General features: G+C 38.5%; 1 protein-coding gene across 10 annotated transcripts in view; it reads left to right on the top strand.

Moving 5' to 3' along the window:
- The window catches only part of NBEA (neurobeachin), a 732675-nt gene that overhangs the window by 489481 nt on the left and 225583 nt on the right, over positions 1-17611 (top strand). For 5 of the 10 annotated variants that reach the window (XM_070049018.2, XM_070049022.2, XM_070049021.2 and 2 more), the window contains exons 39-40: positions 2893-3036; positions 7764-7796. In XM_070049018.2, the coding sequence (XP_069905119.1) occupies positions 2893-3036; positions 7764-7796 (177 nt within the window). The remainder of the gene's footprint in view (positions 1-2892; positions 3037-7763; positions 7797-17611) is intronic. The other 5 variants (XM_070049020.2, XM_051831739.3, XM_051831740.3 and 2 more) reach the window with 1 other exon arrangement.

Genomic DNA, 17611 nt, shown 5'->3' with positions numbered 1-17611 from the left:
GGCTTGTTGACTGGGATGAGTTGGTAAACAATGTTTAGCAGGAAATGTCTTCAACTTGTTTGTGTTTTACAATAGTCACTCTGACAAAAGAATTGAGGGTGGTATAAGTAAGGCAGCTATTGAAACTCTGGATCAAAACAACGATGATTTGATCTAGGGCAGTGACAGTGGTCATACAGGGTGAATCCTAGGTGTTTGGCTCAAGTAAGTGGATTGTTCTAAATAGGAGGAAGGTGAAGAGCAAGATACGATTAGCTCAGTTAGGGGAATGTTCCTTTAGTAATAGGCAGGCAAAGAGATTTAGAAATACAGCTTCATGGACCACAGGGAGACTGCTAGATTATTCATCATTGAATTTAACTTTTTTTATTTATGTGGAAAGCTAGGACTTTTCCAGTTAAGTTACCACGTAATAGCTGTAAGTGATAAAGATAGCAGGCCCCACCACTACCACAGATTACTCTTGTGCTGATTTTATATCAAAAAATCCAATAAAATTAGGATAAGTTCCTAGAGCATTAATGTTCTGTCCTCAAGTTTTTACTCCAGAAGTAAGTCTTCTGTGGGCCAGTGAAACAATATACATGTAACCCATTTCATTTTACTCACCTCCAATGCAACATTGATTTGTAATAATATTTTGTGTCCTTGAAGTACTTATCAAAATAGATGTCTAGAAATCTATTACTTTATATATTAATTTATATAGTAACCATATTCTCTAAATGCTACTGCCCACAGGCTGATGTGGTGCATGTTAAGCCACTGCCCGTGAGGCTAGCATCCCATAACAGAGCTCTGATTCAATGTGCATTGGGAGGCATCGTGATGGCCCAAATGCTTAAGCCCCTGACACCCATATGGATGACCCAGATAGAGTTCCAGGCTCCTGGCTTTAGCTTAGCCCAGCCTCAGCCATGTGGTCATTTGAGGAGTAAACCAGTGGATGGAAGATCTCTTTCTCTATCTCTCCCTCTCTCTTTCTCACTGTCACTCTACCTTTTAAATAAATAAATAAATCTTACAAAAATAAATTTAATAAATGCTTCTGTCCAGTATCAGGGAAGACAATAGAATATGCTTCGTGGCCATTAGCACTATGTGAATATTCTTAACATGTTTTTACACCTCTTTGGCCTTTTATTTCAATCAGTTTGTTCATGTTTTAGCAAGCACAACTGCCTACAGTCACAGACAGAAAGAAGTATGCATGCTGCAAAGCAAAACGGAAAAGGCCAGCACTGTTTTACAATGCAAGTTTTATGGCACCTAGATGCACGTCCAAGAAAACAGTTCAACACACATCAGCAGGCTGTAATGAACTGTTGGAAGTCTTATGGCCTGGGCCTTGGAGAATTGACCACAAGTATTATAAATTGTAATAGGAGAGAATGTAAGCCACAGGCATGACATGATCTGGAGAGCAGTTGCTTGTGTACACAGTATCATAACATCACCTAGAACTATTGTATGACAGCACCATCTAAGACTGATATATTTTTCCATTTCCCATTTCCAGGAATATATCTAACACAAACAAATCGGATATCAAGATACTTTCCTACTTCATTCTGTTCTTGATGCATACATCCTTATACTACAGCTAGAACACAGTACATTACAATTGTTTTCTTCCAAACTGAATTTCAACCTTAAGCATAAAAATACGAATATTTGGGCTGGCACCATGACTCACTTGGTTAATCCTCCGCCTGAGGCGCTGGCATCCCATGTGGGCACCAGGTTCTAGTCCCGGTTGCTCGTCTTCCAGTCCAGCTCTCTGCTGTGGCCCGGGAGGGCAGTGGAGGATGACCCAAGTGCTTGGGCGCCTGCACCCACATGGGAGACCAGGAAGAAGCACCTGGCTCCTGGCTTCGGATCGGCGTAGCTCTGGCCATAGCGGCCATTTGGGTGGTGAACCAACAGAAAAGGAAGACCTTTCTCTCTCTCTCTCTCTCACTCACTATCTAACTCTGTCAAATAAATAAATAAGTAATTAAATAAAATGAAAAATACAAATATTTATCTCCTGAGTGTGTGTAAAATGTGCTGGCAGGTCAGGTAATTTTAGATTTATAATTATCTACCAAAGCAGATGTTCACATGTAAATATAAAAATAGTTGTTAAGCTGTCAAATCCAAAAGAAATTCAAATATATTATGAATAGTTTCTAAGCATTGCACTGATTGCTATGTTAGTGCTAGCTCAAATTTTGCAATATTTCAATTTTTCTGAGTGTTTTCATGTGTTTGGCTTTTGGCTTTTTCTATTTTATGTAATGAAATAAGAATGTCATTTCAGAAAACGAGTGTATCTTTCATAAATTGCTAAAAAAAAATAGCTGTTGTGTGTTCTGATCATGTTCTCATCATTCCTAAACCCAGGTGTCGGGAGCTTCCCAGTGACAGCGATTTTGCCCTCAGAGATGAATGTGTTGTTATTTTTTGCAGACCTATCTACTTGTCAAAATGGTCTGATAAGTTGATTAGCTAACTCACACAAAAGTATAATTATGTAAGGTTGTATAACTTTATGGATCAGAAAAACAAATTTAGAATGAGATGCGAATTTTTTTTTTTTTGGTGAAACTTGCATTTTAAGAGTCCTAAGTCATAGATTATAGAATACTTTCCCTACCACCATCCAACTCCTGAGTTCCTCAACAGTGCAGGTAGCTTTCTCAGGCTTTTTCCTCATCTGCAAAATAGTGGTAGGTAATTACATCCGTGACAAACAAGATAAAGAAGTTAGAAATGATCTATCATTTGTAAGTAATGTTCATGTAAAATGTAAATGCAGCATAGAATTTTGAAAGAGTAATCAGTTCTTTCTAATATTGATGACAAAAACAAGCACAATGACCCAAGCTATCATCTTTCTTCTGTGGTTAGGCACTGAAGAAGATGTAGTGAAGTCAAAGAAAACATTCAGAAGTCAAGCGATCGTGAACCAGAATGCAGAGACAGAACTTATGCTGGAAGGAGATGACGATGCTGTCAGCCTGCTACAGGAGAAAGAAATTGACAATCTGGCAGGTAAATGTTTAACTATTTTTCTTCTTTTCGTTGCAGTACAACACATAGTTTCTAAATGTTAAAATCTATTTTCTAGTAGACAGTGGTTGTAACAGTGCTCCATCATGTGAATGCTAATAATGTACCTCATTTGTAGTATTAAAGAGAAGACTTAAAACAAATGTCTGTGTTACTGACAATTCATGAATAGCATCAACTTTTATGTAATGAAGAGTAACATTTTATATGGGAGAAATAATACCTAGTACAAGTACACCTATGACTGGGAGGTAGGGCAGAGTGATTGACTTAACATCTGCAACATGCTAACCTGCAGAACTGCCCCTCCTACCGGATGCCTGTAGTTTGCCATTTCCTCCCTGCTGTCCTTCCTGGAAGTATTCTTTCCCAACTCCTGTTAGGTTCTTAGACCTCACACTACTAATGCCGCCACCACTAACAAACATTCTGCCTCCTACTAGCTCATTCTCATCTTGTTTCCTGGAAACAGGCCCATAGAATCATATCCTATGCTTAAGGTTACAAGCTCCTGCTTTCGAGTCTCAAAAGGTATCTGAGTCTTGCCTCAATTCTACATTTTCAGCCTTCACAAGAGCGGGGTGCTCCGTGGCAGTAGACCACTCAATTCTTGTACTTAATTCTGTTGACAAAATTGCACTTCTCTTTCCAGGAGTGTCCTGAAAAGTACGTGGCATGGCTTTATGAAAACCCCTAGTGATTTTTTTTTTAACCAGCTAGAGATTTCTCTTTTTTGCCAAGCAAATGTTACCATTAATTGTAAACAAATTGTAATAATGGCACATTATTCTTCCTCTTCTAAATGAAGAAAATGTTAAGTTTATTCTAATGCCAGTTCCTGGCATATATAATTAGAATACAATCATCAAAATAGGGTTTTTTTTCCTACTTAAACTAATCTTAAGTCTATGGTGAAATGTTTTCCTCAACTTCCTAAGAAAATGTTTGAGTTTTGGTCTTGTTGTTTTTGTGGTCTGTTTGTTTTAATAATAGCTCAGAGATTTAATGTGAGGTCATTAGGAGTCATAAGCAAACCAAGCTATTTGATTCTGATCAGGCACAGGTGTGTTTTCTCTTTTCTTGGTCTAATTCTTGATCTTGAAGAACATAGAAATTTACAGATGTTTTTCTTGGCCTGTTTATATAATGTGTTGGTTTTCCTCATTCACATATGCTAACACATATGTTTAATAATTATGTGATTTACTTTAGACCCCAGAGCCTTCTTCCTCCTGGTGACAATTTATTAGTTGACACAAATTCACCTAGTCCCTTGAAGTGTGTTATAATATCTGCCAGTAATGCCAAGGGTCTAACCCAATAAAGACTAATAATCCCTTTATATTTCTCTCCTTCAATGATAGCTATGTATTAATATTACTATTAATTTATGTTTATAAACAGAACTTCCCAAAGCAGCATTAACATCAAACACCTAAAAACAATGAAAATGTGCTTGAAATAAATTATTTAAAAACTGAATTGTGTGGCTACTTCATCAAGACTCTTCTGTCTTTTAAGAGAGATTTCATTGATCGGATCTGCTCATAGTCATAGACACCTGATCCTACCCATACTTTTCTTGGAATTATATCTGAAAGAGTCACAAACAGTGCTGAAATATTGATCCCCTATCTAATCTGTAATGTTCATTTTTAAAAGAACAGCCTATAAATGTTGTTGTGAACCTTGAATGCAGTAGAAAAGAGTGAGGGATGGGTATTTAATGAGAAGAGAAGTAAAAGCTACCAAAAGTCTCAATGATTTATAGGAGTATATAGACCCATAGAAATAGACTAGTATGGGCACCCACATGGGAGACCAGGAGGAGACACCTGGTCCTGGCTTTGGATCAGCACAGCACACCAGCCGTGGTGGCCATTTTGGGGGTGAACCAACGGAAGGAAGACCTCTCTCTCTCTCTCTCTCTCACTGTCTAACTCTGTCAAAAAAAATAGGTATATATTTCTGTATTCTGAAACTTTATTAATAGCTGGTTTCATAAATCTAAGAAATAGACTAGTATGATAATGGCAATGTTGCATAAAATTCATTGTCATAAGTTAAATTACAAACTAGAATTCTTAGATTTATGAAACCAGCTATTAATAAAGTTTCAGAATACAGAAATATATAACGTTATTTTTTTGACAGACAGTGAGAGAGAGAGACAAAGAGAAAGGTCTTCCTTCCGTTGGTTCACCCCCCAAAATGGCCGCTGCAGCCAGTGCATTGTGCCAATCCGAAGCCAGGACCAGGTGCTTCCTCTTGGTCTCCCACTCGAGTACAGGCGCCCAAGCACTTGGGCCATCCTCCACTGCCTTCCCGGGCCACAGCAGAGAGCTGGACTGGAAGAGGAGCAACCGGCACCCATAAGGGATGCCGATGTGGCAGGGGGAGGATTAACCAAGTGAGCCACAGCGCCGGCCCCAATATATAACTTTTTTAAAAAGTACTATCTAGAAATGGTTATCTTTGCCTCAGAAATCAACATTTGCTATATAATGATGTCTTTCTTATTCACGTGTTTTCCTTAGTAACCTGAAAGAGCTATACTGTCTAAAAAAAAACAAACAAAAAACACTCCACTCTCACAAGAGACCCAAGTCCAAAATAAAACCAAAGAGATTTTAAAATATGTATATGTCATAGTTACTAAACAAAAAGAGCAAGTGCCTATTTATGAAATTAAAAATAGGGTTTTTAAAAAATATTTATTTATTTCAAAGAACAACAGAAAAAGAGGGAGAGTCAGAAAGATAGATTTGCTATCTGCTGTGCCTTCCTCAAATGGCAGCAAATGGCTGGGGCTGGGCCAGGCCAAAGCCAGGAGTCCAGAACTCCATCTGAGTCCCCAACATGGGTGGTGGTGGCCAAAGCACTTGGAGCATCTTCTGCTGCCTTGTCAGGTGCGTTAGCAGAAAACTGGGTCAGAATTGGACCATCCAGGACTCAAGCCAGTGTTCCTATATGGGTACTGGCATAGCAAGCCATGGCTTCATCTGCTGAGTCACAACACCAGCTCCTAAAAATTACAGGTTTATCTTTCCATAATTTGCCTTAATGGTACACCTTAAATATTATTAATATTACAATGTATCATCAAAAATATAAACGTAAAAGCAATTAGAGTTCTTAGATTTTGGATTTTATATGAAACAATACCATTATCTTTATTATAGTAGTAGTAAACAAACCTGTTGATTAGCATAATACATTTTATTGTTCTTACAAAACTGTTTTGCTAACAAAGGCTCACAGCTAGGGAACCTTTGCATTATAATTGGCCAGTTTGCAATATTATTTAATAATTGAGTTAAATTCAAGAAGAGAAAAACTGAGATAAGGTAGTAATTTAGTTTAAGGTTTTTGTTTTTTGGTTTAAAAGATAGGGTCTATTTCTGATTCTAAAACGAAGAAAAATGAAGTAGAAGAATAGCTATTATATTTTATTAGGACCCAGACAGCATTCAGTGGGCTTTACATACAATGACCATTTTTTTTTTTTTTTGTTTTTTTACAGGCAGAGTGGACAGTGAGAGAGAGAGACAGAGAGAGAAAGGTCTTCCTTTTGCCGTTGGTTCACCCTCCAATGGCCGCCGCTGCAGCCGGCGCACCGCGCTGATCCGATGGCAGGAGCCAGGATCCAGGTGCTTTTCCTGGTCTCCCATGGGGTGCAGGGCCCAAGCACCTGGGCCATCCTCCACTGCACTCCCTGGCCATAGCAGAGAGCTGGCCTGGAAGAGGGGCAACCGGGACAGAATCCGGCGCCCCGACCGGGACTAGAACCCGGTGTGCCGGCGCCGCAAGGTGGAGGATTAGCCTATTGAGCCACGGCGCCGGCCCAATGACCATTTAATATTAACAACAACCCTTTGTGGTTGATATTTCATTATCTCCAGTTTTCAAAAAGAGCAGACAGAGGTTGAGAGATTAAACAATTTTCCATAAAGTTGAGATGTATATGGAATAATAAGTTTCCTTAAAAATACATAGTAAACTGTTGGAACTAAAATACAATAGTACGTTTCTTTTTAAGATTTTTTCATTTATTTGAAAGAGTTACAGAGTGGAGAGAGAAAGAGAGAGAGAGAATGAGAACTTTCATCTACTGGTTCACTCCCCAGATAGTGACAATGGCCAGGACTGGGTCAGGCCAAAGCCAGGAGCCAGGAGTTTCATCTGAGTCTCCTGTGTGGGTGACACTTGGACTGTCTTCTGCTCCTTTTTCCAGGCCATTAGCAGGGAACTGGATCAGAAGTATAGCAGGCAGGTCATGAACCGGCACCCATATGAGACGCTGGCATTGCAGGCAGCAGCTTTACCCACTATATCACAACACCAACCCCTAAATAATGTATTTCAATGTGCTTGTGAATATATAAATTATATAAAAATGAGATCTTTTGTATGTAACTCAGATTTTATACTGACTGTATTACATATACTTAGAAGTCTATGAATAATATACTTTTCGAAAAATTAATAATAATTTTAGCTTTCTTTATAGATAGTCTATGTGTTGCCTCAGATCATTTTGGTAAGTTAAAAACAATCTGATAAATGCAATTCACACAATTCTACTTAAGTATTGATGTTGTATCATGTTTTCTTCATTTTGTTTGGAGCGTTCTAGTTTTATTGAAGACAAAATATTCCATAAAGGTGCATAGCTTTATATGTCATGCAATTTTCTGTTTCACTTTTAGTTCCCTTTCTTCCCAAGCTGTTCATCTCAAGAGGCAAGTTAAATGTGTGTGATTACTAATTACTCAATTCATTATGTATTGTAGCAAATTGCTAATCTAATTGTAGTATAGAAGTATGCCAATCAATTAAGTAATTATTATATTAATAACACCTAACTTAATTTACTTTAATTGCTTTTTTGGTTTATAGTGATTCACCAAAGTGAATAAGCACCTCAGATTCCATATGTGACTAAAGATTTCAATTTACTAACTATATTTTTACTTAAAATATTGAGATTAATTGGTACAATTCAACTGATTTTAATCTAAAATCTCTATTATTTTATTTTAACTTGAAACTTAGCAGATTTTTTTCTTGAAATAATTAATTCATGTATATAACTTGACAAATGAGGTAATTCAACTGATAAGAAAGAATTGTGTCCCACTAATGAAATGTAGCTTATTTATTTTAGAGGATTCTATGGTGGCAATAGAAATATTTTACAAAATAGAATTAGAATCCATACAAAACTTTAATAAAGGACACTTTAAAAAGTTAATTTTTCTGATTTAGAGGTCTCTGAGTTGAATGATGACAATGATGGTCTTTATGCTTCATTTTCATTGCTATGTTATAATCATTTTATTCTTTTGTTGTTTCTATCTGTAAGCTGTTCTCCCATCCAGTTAATGTCCGGTATCTTAAAAGATTTCCCATGGCCTAAACTAAAATACAAAAACTAAGGTACTTCTTTCGTCACCTGTACATTTGTTTCTTTCTGTTCCACACATTCCCCATCTCTTGCTATTAAAAATTCTACTCATTCTCTAAGAATCACTTCAAACACTTCATGAAATATTCACTGGCCAATCCTGCCACCCCCATCGCATTTTTAGCTAACATTTTTTAAGACAGCTCTATTGAAATATAATCCATCTGTCATAAAACTGACCCATTTACATTGTTTAATACAGTGATTTTAGTATATTCACAATAATGTGACCCTTAACATAATCATTCTTAAAACATTTCATCACCCCTCAAAGAAACCTTGTATCCTTTGGCTCTCCCCTCTAAGTTTCCTATTTCCCTCTGTAGCCCTGGTCAACAAATAACCTACTTTCTGTCTATATAGATTTGACTAGGCTGAAAGTGTCAGATAAATGGAATCATATGTAGTTTTTTGTCTGGATTCTTTCACTTAGCTTGTTTTCGAAGATCATCCATAATATGGCATGTACACATGTCATTTTAACAGAGACCATTCTTATTTTATGGACATGTCACATTGCTTATCCTCTCATTAATCGATGAACATTGGGGTTGTTTCTATTTTGGGAGGATTATGAATAATGCTTCTGGGACCGTCCGTGTGCAGGTTCTATCTGAACATGTGTTTCATTTCTCTTGAGTAATATACCTAAGAAGGGAATTGCTGGGTCAGATAACAACTCTGTGTTTAACTTTTTGAGGAATTGATAGACTGTTTACGAAAGTGACTGTACCATTTTACATTCCCATCAACAGTAAGGATTCCAATTTCTCTACATCCTTCCCAACACTTGTTATCATCTCTTTTCAAATTATATTCACCCCCACAATATTTTTAAGAGTATCACTCTTAAAACATGTATCATATAAATCCTTGTGTTACAGGTGTTTATCCATGTTTTCTATCCCCTTTTAGACTTTAAATTCTTTAAAGGCAGCAGCCAAATACTATCTACCTTTGAACTCTAAAGAAATCGTCTAACACAATTACTTGTCCTTGCAAGATTCCCATTGAAAAATGTTATGTAGGTAAACAGGAGATCAGAGATAATTTTTTAAAGATTATTTATTTGAGAGGCAGACTTACAGAGAGTGAGAGAGAGAGAGAGAGGTCTTCCATTAGCTGGTTCACTCCCCAAATGGCCTCAACAACCAGAGCTGAGCTGATCCATAGCCAGTAGCCAGGAGCTTCTTTCCGGTCTCCTGTGGAGTGCAGAGGCTCAAGCATTTGGACCATCTGCCACTGCTATCCCAGGCACATTAGCAGGGAGCTGGATAGGAAATGGAGCAGCTGGGACTCGAACCCTTGCCCATATGGGTTGCTGGTGCTGCCAGCCATGGCTTTAATTTGCTGAGCCACAGCATCAACCCCAATACTTTAATAGTACAAAAGCTGTAACATGTTTTGTTTTGTTTGCCTTGGATATAAATTAATTATAAACATTAATTAATTACAAAATTATCTCAGAGGGCTAGCACTGTGGCATAGTAGGTTAAGCCTCTCCCTGCACCCTCATGGGAGACACAGATGAAGCTACGGGATCCTGGCTTTGCCTGGCTCAGTCCTGGCTGTTGTGACCATTTTGCGAGTGAGACAGTGAATGGAAGATATCTCCCTCTCTCCTCCTCTCTCTCTGTAATTCTACCTTTCAAATAAATAAGTAAATCTTGGAAATAAATAAATAAAATAAAGTACTGGGGGACTTGAATTATCAGATTATCTGTTAATATTAACTGAATCATTCAAGTAATTATGCGGTTCATCACTTCCCTTTTCCATGATATGGACACCTAAAGTGAAGCTTGTCTTCATTCCAGTCCCACTGCTACTAATGGTGTCATTTTAACTATATTTCTCTTCCACTTCCAATTTATAAACTGAAGTTACCACTGCTACTCTTAATTTTAAAAATAACATGTGGAAAGTTGCTCTATAACCAGTGAATTCCCATTGCTTTGCATATTTATGCAAGAGTAGTTAGCATAGGAAAATAGCGACACAAGGAGAAGTATCAAAGTATGAGTTGGATTTTTTAATGGATTTTTCAAAGTGGTAGGTTTATAATCCTTTACACACAGAGACACTAAGATCAAGAACGTGAAACTCAGAGAAAATGAGTTACATAAACTAAGAATGAGAAAAAATATAGACATACAGAGGAGTTCTATGAAGTGTCATCTCTCTCCTGACTTGCGTGGACGCCCATGACAGTTGCCAGTTGTATTCTTCCTGGTGCTTAGAGGGTACAATGTTTTAAAGCTGTTTTTCTTATTATAAACTGGTCAAAATGTCCTCATTTCTTACAATCATGTCCTATTTCAAAGTAAAATCAGGTACCAATTGATGAAAGAAAAGATATTGAGGGGATTTATGATTTTTCTTAAGGTTGACTATTTCTGCCTCCCTAAATCTCTCTGTGTGCATTTACTTGCTCATTTATTCCCTAATATATCTCATAACTATCTAGTGTGTGTGGAGGTACTCAGACTGTGATAGGAAAATAACCTCAGGAGAATTAGCTCCAGTACCAACTATCTCAGTAGTTCAAATAACCAAGACGTTGGGATATGTAATCGTTTTCCCTACTAAATGAAAGTTGGCAATTGAGATGATAGGCTAGGATTTAGAACTTCAATGTTTGCACTTAGAATATGTGAATACCATAGAGTTGATGATATATAAATTGAATGTTACCAAGAACTGATGTAGAAGGGAGGTTCAATGATGTCTGGAGCATTTGGGAAGAAGAAAGGACTCAGAATCTTGGACAATGTAATAAAATTAAAGGAATTCTAAAAGCTAAGAGTTTTTCTCAGAGAAACATGTTATTAAAAATATTCTTCCCCAAATCCTGAAAGTTTTATCACAGTTGTTTAGTGGTCTGAGTAGGTCCTAGAGAAGAGAACATGTTCATTGTTACAGACACAAATGCAAACAATGTCTGTATTAGACCAGTCCGCTGAGGCCTTGCTACTGCATGCAACACAGTCCTAATACAGCAGATGTAACATTCATTCTCCAGCACAACTAGCATTTTTAAAAAGATTTCTCCAGGTTATTCTTACATAGTTTTAGTTACAGAGTCTCAACGAGAAGTAATTCAACTTGATATCTATGTTTAGGGAAAAAATGTCTTTAAAGCATTCTGGATCCTCTAAAATGCATTTTGCTCAGGATTTTTCCCTTAATTTTTAAGTCCATGTGTATTTCAAGGGAAATTTAATCCATATGTCCCTGACTCACTCACACTTAACTCATCAAAATGTTGTTTAGTAAAAGCTATTTGATGTTGAAAAAGCCTATGAGTCTTTATAAGTTTTTTTTTCTCTTTCTCTCTTTGAATTAGGAGGTTGCTTTGCCAGTCATAAATAGTATACCCAAAGGGTTCATAGAACTCACCAAGCTCTTAGAGACAACATTAACACTTGCCTATTTTTTACTAAACCTAAAGTATTTAGATTTCTAACTTATTTTTAAATCAGTTAAAAATGTGTAAAAGCAAATATAAGCTTTGCCTTGAATATCTGACTTTCTTGCCTCCTTTAATTATTTTTACAAACTCCACAAGGCCATTTTACAGCCTGCAAATATTTTAGTGTATCCACATTTCTGATTTCCAAAAGTGTATGTCACCTTCAGCCCTGGATTCTGTAGAAAAAACACTTTTAAGGTATTCTTAACTCTTAATAGTAACTACACCCCTGCTAACTAAACTAGGTACATTGAAAATATTCTAAAAGTACATAAGCAACTATGTTTACTAGATATCAACCATAATTCAAATCATGTATAACATTAGTGAGTCTTTTTTATTTTAAGAATAAACCACCCTTTGTTATGGGCAAATGTTTCCCAAATTACAATAGGAGGCCTTAATTCCTGGTCCTACCATTCCCCCCACCCCACCCCATTTTCTTTGTATTTTCTCTGGAGAATTTCCCATAAAGTGGAGTCATAGTTACAACAAACCTGAAAAAAGCAGCAATAAAAACTCAACTAACTTATCAGTACGCTGTATCTTATTATATGTAGAGTACTGAGCTTTTATAGAAAAATAATTTCTATTTGTTTGAAAGGCAGAGAGACAGAGATAGAGAGATCTATCCACTAGTTCGTTCTCCAAATGCCTGCAGCAACAGGGGCTGGGCCAGGCGAAAGCCAGGAGCCTGGAACTCCATCCAGATCCCCCAAGTGGGTGGCAGGGACCCAAGCACTAGGGACCATCACCTGCTGCCTCCCAGGAAGCACATTAGCAGGAAGGTAGAATCTGAGCAGAGCTGACTTGAGCCCAGGCACATTCCAAGTGACGTCTTAACCGCTACCTCAAATGCTGGCACCCATACATTTTTTACAGAAGTTTTGAGGATATTAATCAACCTGCTTAAAATATATGAGCCATCTTGTTTGTCACAGTTGTGGGGAAAATGTGAAATAACACAGCTGTTTTCCTACTGCCATGTCGTAGAAGTCAGCAATTTAGAGTGAGGAGGAAAAGGTGAGGAATACATTCTTCTTCTCACTGCCCCACCCATGACTGCTCAGCTGCTGTCTCTGAAAGACTTAGCACTGGTCCAACATTATGTGAAAAACTGATTTTATCACTACATTTAGAGCAGTGCTATTCAAAACGGCCAATGCAGCTTTCTGCATAATTAAAATAATTTGTAACACCAGGGTTTGTTGCTACAGAGGCAAAATTGCAGCCTGCAGAAAGTCCTTAAACAGTTTGCCATGAGGACAAATGGCAGTCAACTTACAAATAGTTATTCTGGCAGATTCTGCTTTAGCATTTGAAATCATCAGTTCAGTTAAAGAAAGAGTCTAGAATTCTTTATCAACACAGAAAGGAAAGTTTGAGCTTGCTTTCTAAATATTTTAAAATATTTTTTCAGACAAAATATTATGCAACTTCATTGATAAGAAAGATACTGATCAGGATGTTTCCTGTCCTCTTCTTATTCAAAGGTGCAGTTTATTTTTTCTTTTAAGTCACTGACAAAAAAGTATATAGCTGCAGTGCTATGCCATTTACTTCATCTATGAAACAGGAATGGTAAGAACCAGAATCAGAAGAAACTTTTTTTAAAGATTTATTTATTTACTTGAAAGACAAAGTTACCCAGAGAGAGGAGAGCCAGAGAGAGAGAGAGAGAGAGAAAGAGAGAGGTCTTCCATCCACTGATTCACTCCCCAGATGGCCGCAACTGCTGGAACTGCGCCAGTCCGAAGCCAAGAGCCAGAAGTTTCTTCCCAGTCTCCCACGTGGGTGCAGGGGCCCAAGGACTTGGTCCATCTTCTACTGCTTTTCCAGGTCATAGCAGAGAGCTGAGTCAGAAGTGGAGCAGCCGGGATTCAAACCAGCACCCATATGGGATGCTGGCACTGCAGGCGGCGGCTTTACCCGCTAAGGCACAGCATCAGCCCCAGAAAAAACTTTAAAAAATAACATCTAAACTTACATCTAAACTTGGGCCGTGAAGCTGATTCTCCATTCATCAAGGAAAGTTTTCTCAGGGAAAAATTGAAATAGACAAGTAGTAAAGAGGTCAACACAGACAGGAAAATAGTGCTCAGAGATGTCCTTGTTGAGAGAAACCAATACGACAGGCCTGTAACTTTATAACAACTCTGTGAATTAGGTATTACATTTCATTTTAAGATGTGGAAACTTGGGGCCGGCGCCGTGGCTCACTTGGTTAATCCTCTGCCTGTGGCGCCGGCATCCTATATGGGAGCCCGGTTCTAGTCCCGGTTGCTTCTCTTCCAGTCCAGCTCTCTGCTGTGGCCTGGGAGGGCAGTGGATGACGGCCCAAGTGCTTGGGCCCTGTACCCTCATGGGAGACCAGGAGGAAGCACCTGGCTCCTGGCTTCGGATCAGTGCAGCACGCTGGCCAGAGTAGCCATTTGGGGGGTGAACCAACGGAAGGAAGACCTTTGTCTCTCTCTCTCACTGTCTAACTCTATCTGTAAAATAAATAAATTAAAAAAAAAGATTCTTTAAAAAAAAAAGATGTGGAAACTCAGGTTCAGACATTTTGACAATTATTCATGACCACGTAACAAACAAGGAAAGGAGCCAAGATTCAAAGCCACATTTCTCTGTCTACAGAAGTCTTTATTTATTCTACTACATCAGTGTTAGGTTTTTGTTAAATTCCAGATTGCAACCAATTGGTGGGTTAAACCAACTAAGGGTGTTATTACCAGCATTGTTTGTAAATGAAATAAAAGAAGAAAGAATGGATTAGAATAGAAAATGTAAAATTCATCAAATGTAGTAAAAAGCTGGAAGGGTCTTTTGGGCCCTTCTCCTCTGATGCCAAACCCTGACTTCACTCAAGTTTATAGTAGTTATTCAGGCAAAACAAATATTAATATTGAATATCTTCTACGTGTAAGACATTGTAGGGGCCGATGCTGTGGCACAGTAGATTAATCCTCCACCTGTGGCACTGACATCCCATATGGGCGCCGGTTCTAGTGCCAACTGGTCCTCTTCCAATTCCACTCTCTGCTATGGCCCCTGCACCCACATGGGAGACCTGGAAGAAGCTCCAGGCTTCTGGCCTCAGACTGGCTCAGCTCCAGCCTTTGTGGCTATTTGGGGAGTGAACCAGCAAATGGAAGACCTTTCTCTCTGTCTCTCTATCTCACTGTCTATAAATCTACCTCTCAAATAAATAAAAATAAAATCTTAAAAGACATTATGGTGGGCCCTTGGAGTAAAAAGGCACAGATGACAGAAGTTCCTATTCTCAAGGAGGTAATAGCCTAGAGGGAGAAAGAATTAACCTAGATATTCAAGGGAAACTGTGGTTCCACAAATATCATGATTTGAATATCATGGATTCTGGAAAATCTTCCTGGAATTGATGGTTTTGTCTTGAATTTTGAGGAATAAGTAAAAGATTTAGAAATATTTGTTGGGTTGTTGCAAACAGCGGGAAACATATATGCTGAAATATTAACTTCAGTGTGGAACTACAGTAGTTCTAAATTATTTAGTTAAAAAGGATGATGAAACAGATCTCTGAGTTGAGACTGACTAGATCCCTAGGAAAAGGAGGCTCAGGTGCCTGCCATAGGAACCAGGATGTCATCCTGACGGCCATAGTTAGACTGTGAATGATTTTAATCATGGCAGTGATGAATCATATGTATTTTTTAAAGACTTATTTATTTCAAAGGCAGAGTTATAGAGAAGGGAGAGAAAGAGAGGGAAGGAGAGGAAGAGGGAGATGGGGGAGAGAGAGAGAGAGCTTCCATCCACTGGTTCACTCCCCAAAGGGCCACAATGTCTAGGGCTGGGCTGGGCTGGGCCTGACCAAAGCCAGGAGCCAGGAGCTTCTTCGAGGTGTCCCATGTGGATGCCAGTGGCCAAGCACTTGAGCCATCTTTCACTGCTTTCCCAGGCACATTTAGCAGGGAGCTGGATCGGAAATGTTGCAGCTGGGACTCAGTTCGGCACCTATATGGGATTCCAGCATTACAGGCAGCGACATTACTCTACATCACAATGCTGGCCCCCAGATGTATTTTTTAAATCACTCTGGCTCCTGTGTAGAATATAATATTAGTCTTTCCAGACTTAAGGTTAGAAAATGTGACAGAAGCACACTGTTATCTGGACCAGAGGTGATGAGAACCTAAGATAAATTAGTGGCTGCAATGAAGAGGAGAATGGAACAGCTACAAAAATAGAAGTTATTATTTGGAGGACTCCGATAATTGGCTAGTTGCAGAGAGTAAGGATGAGGAGAACGTGGCCTGGGGGAAGAATAGATATAAGCTATTAACTGTGTTTAGACATGTGAAGAAGCAGCATCCTGAGGAAGAGAGGAGTGGAGATGATTGGCTGGGTTTGGTCTGTTAGATATCCAAAAGTTGCAAACAGATGTGAAGGCCTGAAATTTGAAAGCCAGGTTGGTCATGGAGCTAAAACCCCTGAAATCACATGAGGAAAGTGAGACCATAGAAGAGCAATAAACTAAATTTAGGTCCCTGCCAAGAAAGAAGGTCAAGGACAGCCAGCGAAGTTGAGCCCATGAGTCCAACAAGGAAGTCAGGTGGTAGAAATACAAGAGAGAACCATATGCTCAGAAGTCAGGGACTCTAGTTCACATCTTCCTTTTCTTATTTTTAACTAATTAATTTGAAGTCAGAGAGAGACAGAACTCCCATCTGTTTGTTGACTTCCTAGCCTGAGCCAGGCTGAAGCCAGAAGCCAAAAACTCAGAATTGATCTCCCATTTGGGTGGCAAGAACCCAAATACTTGAGCCATCACCTGCTGCCTCCCCAGTGTCTTCATTAGCAGGAAGATGGAGTTAGGAACCAGACCCTGGAATCAAATCCTGGTACTCTATTATGGGACATGGCCATCTTAACCAGCGTCAGCTGCCACTCCTGGCATTTTGAAATTGATATTGCTTGGAATATAAGTACTTTGACAGATGCTAATGAGGAAAAACTTGCATAGTTTAAAGTATTTGAAAAATGCTAGCTTTAAAACTAACACATTACACAGGTTGTTTTGTTGTTGTTAATAGAGTTTTCCAAGCTTCTAACTTATTTATTCTTTTTTTTATTTATAATTATCTGACAGGCAGAGAAAGAGAGAGAGAGACAGACAGACAATAAGCTTGTAACTTAGTAAGCATTGTGTATTTACTAAGCACTTTGGCTGAGGGAGCTGCTCAGAGAAGGTAGTAGTACCAAGAGGGGCAAAGGAGGGTGGGACCAAGTATGTTAGTAGAGAGAGTAACTGACTTGAACAGGAGAGAAGATGGATTTCCTGAAACAAATAAAAGAGATAACAGTAAATGCAGATGTAGAAAAAAATCTTTAGAGAAAGACTTTAGTTCTTATCGTTTAGTAAGAATACTTCATTTGTCATACAATCTGAATGGGTAAATGTTCATATGTTTATTTTCCTTCTTAAAAAGGATGTGTGACCCCCAACAAAGGACCAGTGTCGCTGCTGCACACTGTAATTCCTGAGCTCCAGTCATTGATTCCTTAACCTAAAAAGTCTGACATTCAAAGCCACGTGTGCTGTTTCAGTTTCATCTCACGCTGTTCTTCTTTACACA

Source organism: Oryctolagus cuniculus, chromosome 9 (genome assembly GCF_051225735.1).
Source record: "Oryctolagus cuniculus isolate XC-2025 breed Fujian yellow rabbit chromosome 9, ASM5122573v1, whole genome shotgun sequence".
Taxonomy (NCBI): Eukaryota; Metazoa; Chordata; class Mammalia; order Lagomorpha; family Leporidae; genus Oryctolagus; species Oryctolagus cuniculus.
This window is presented reverse-complemented; position numbering and strand designations above follow the sequence as displayed.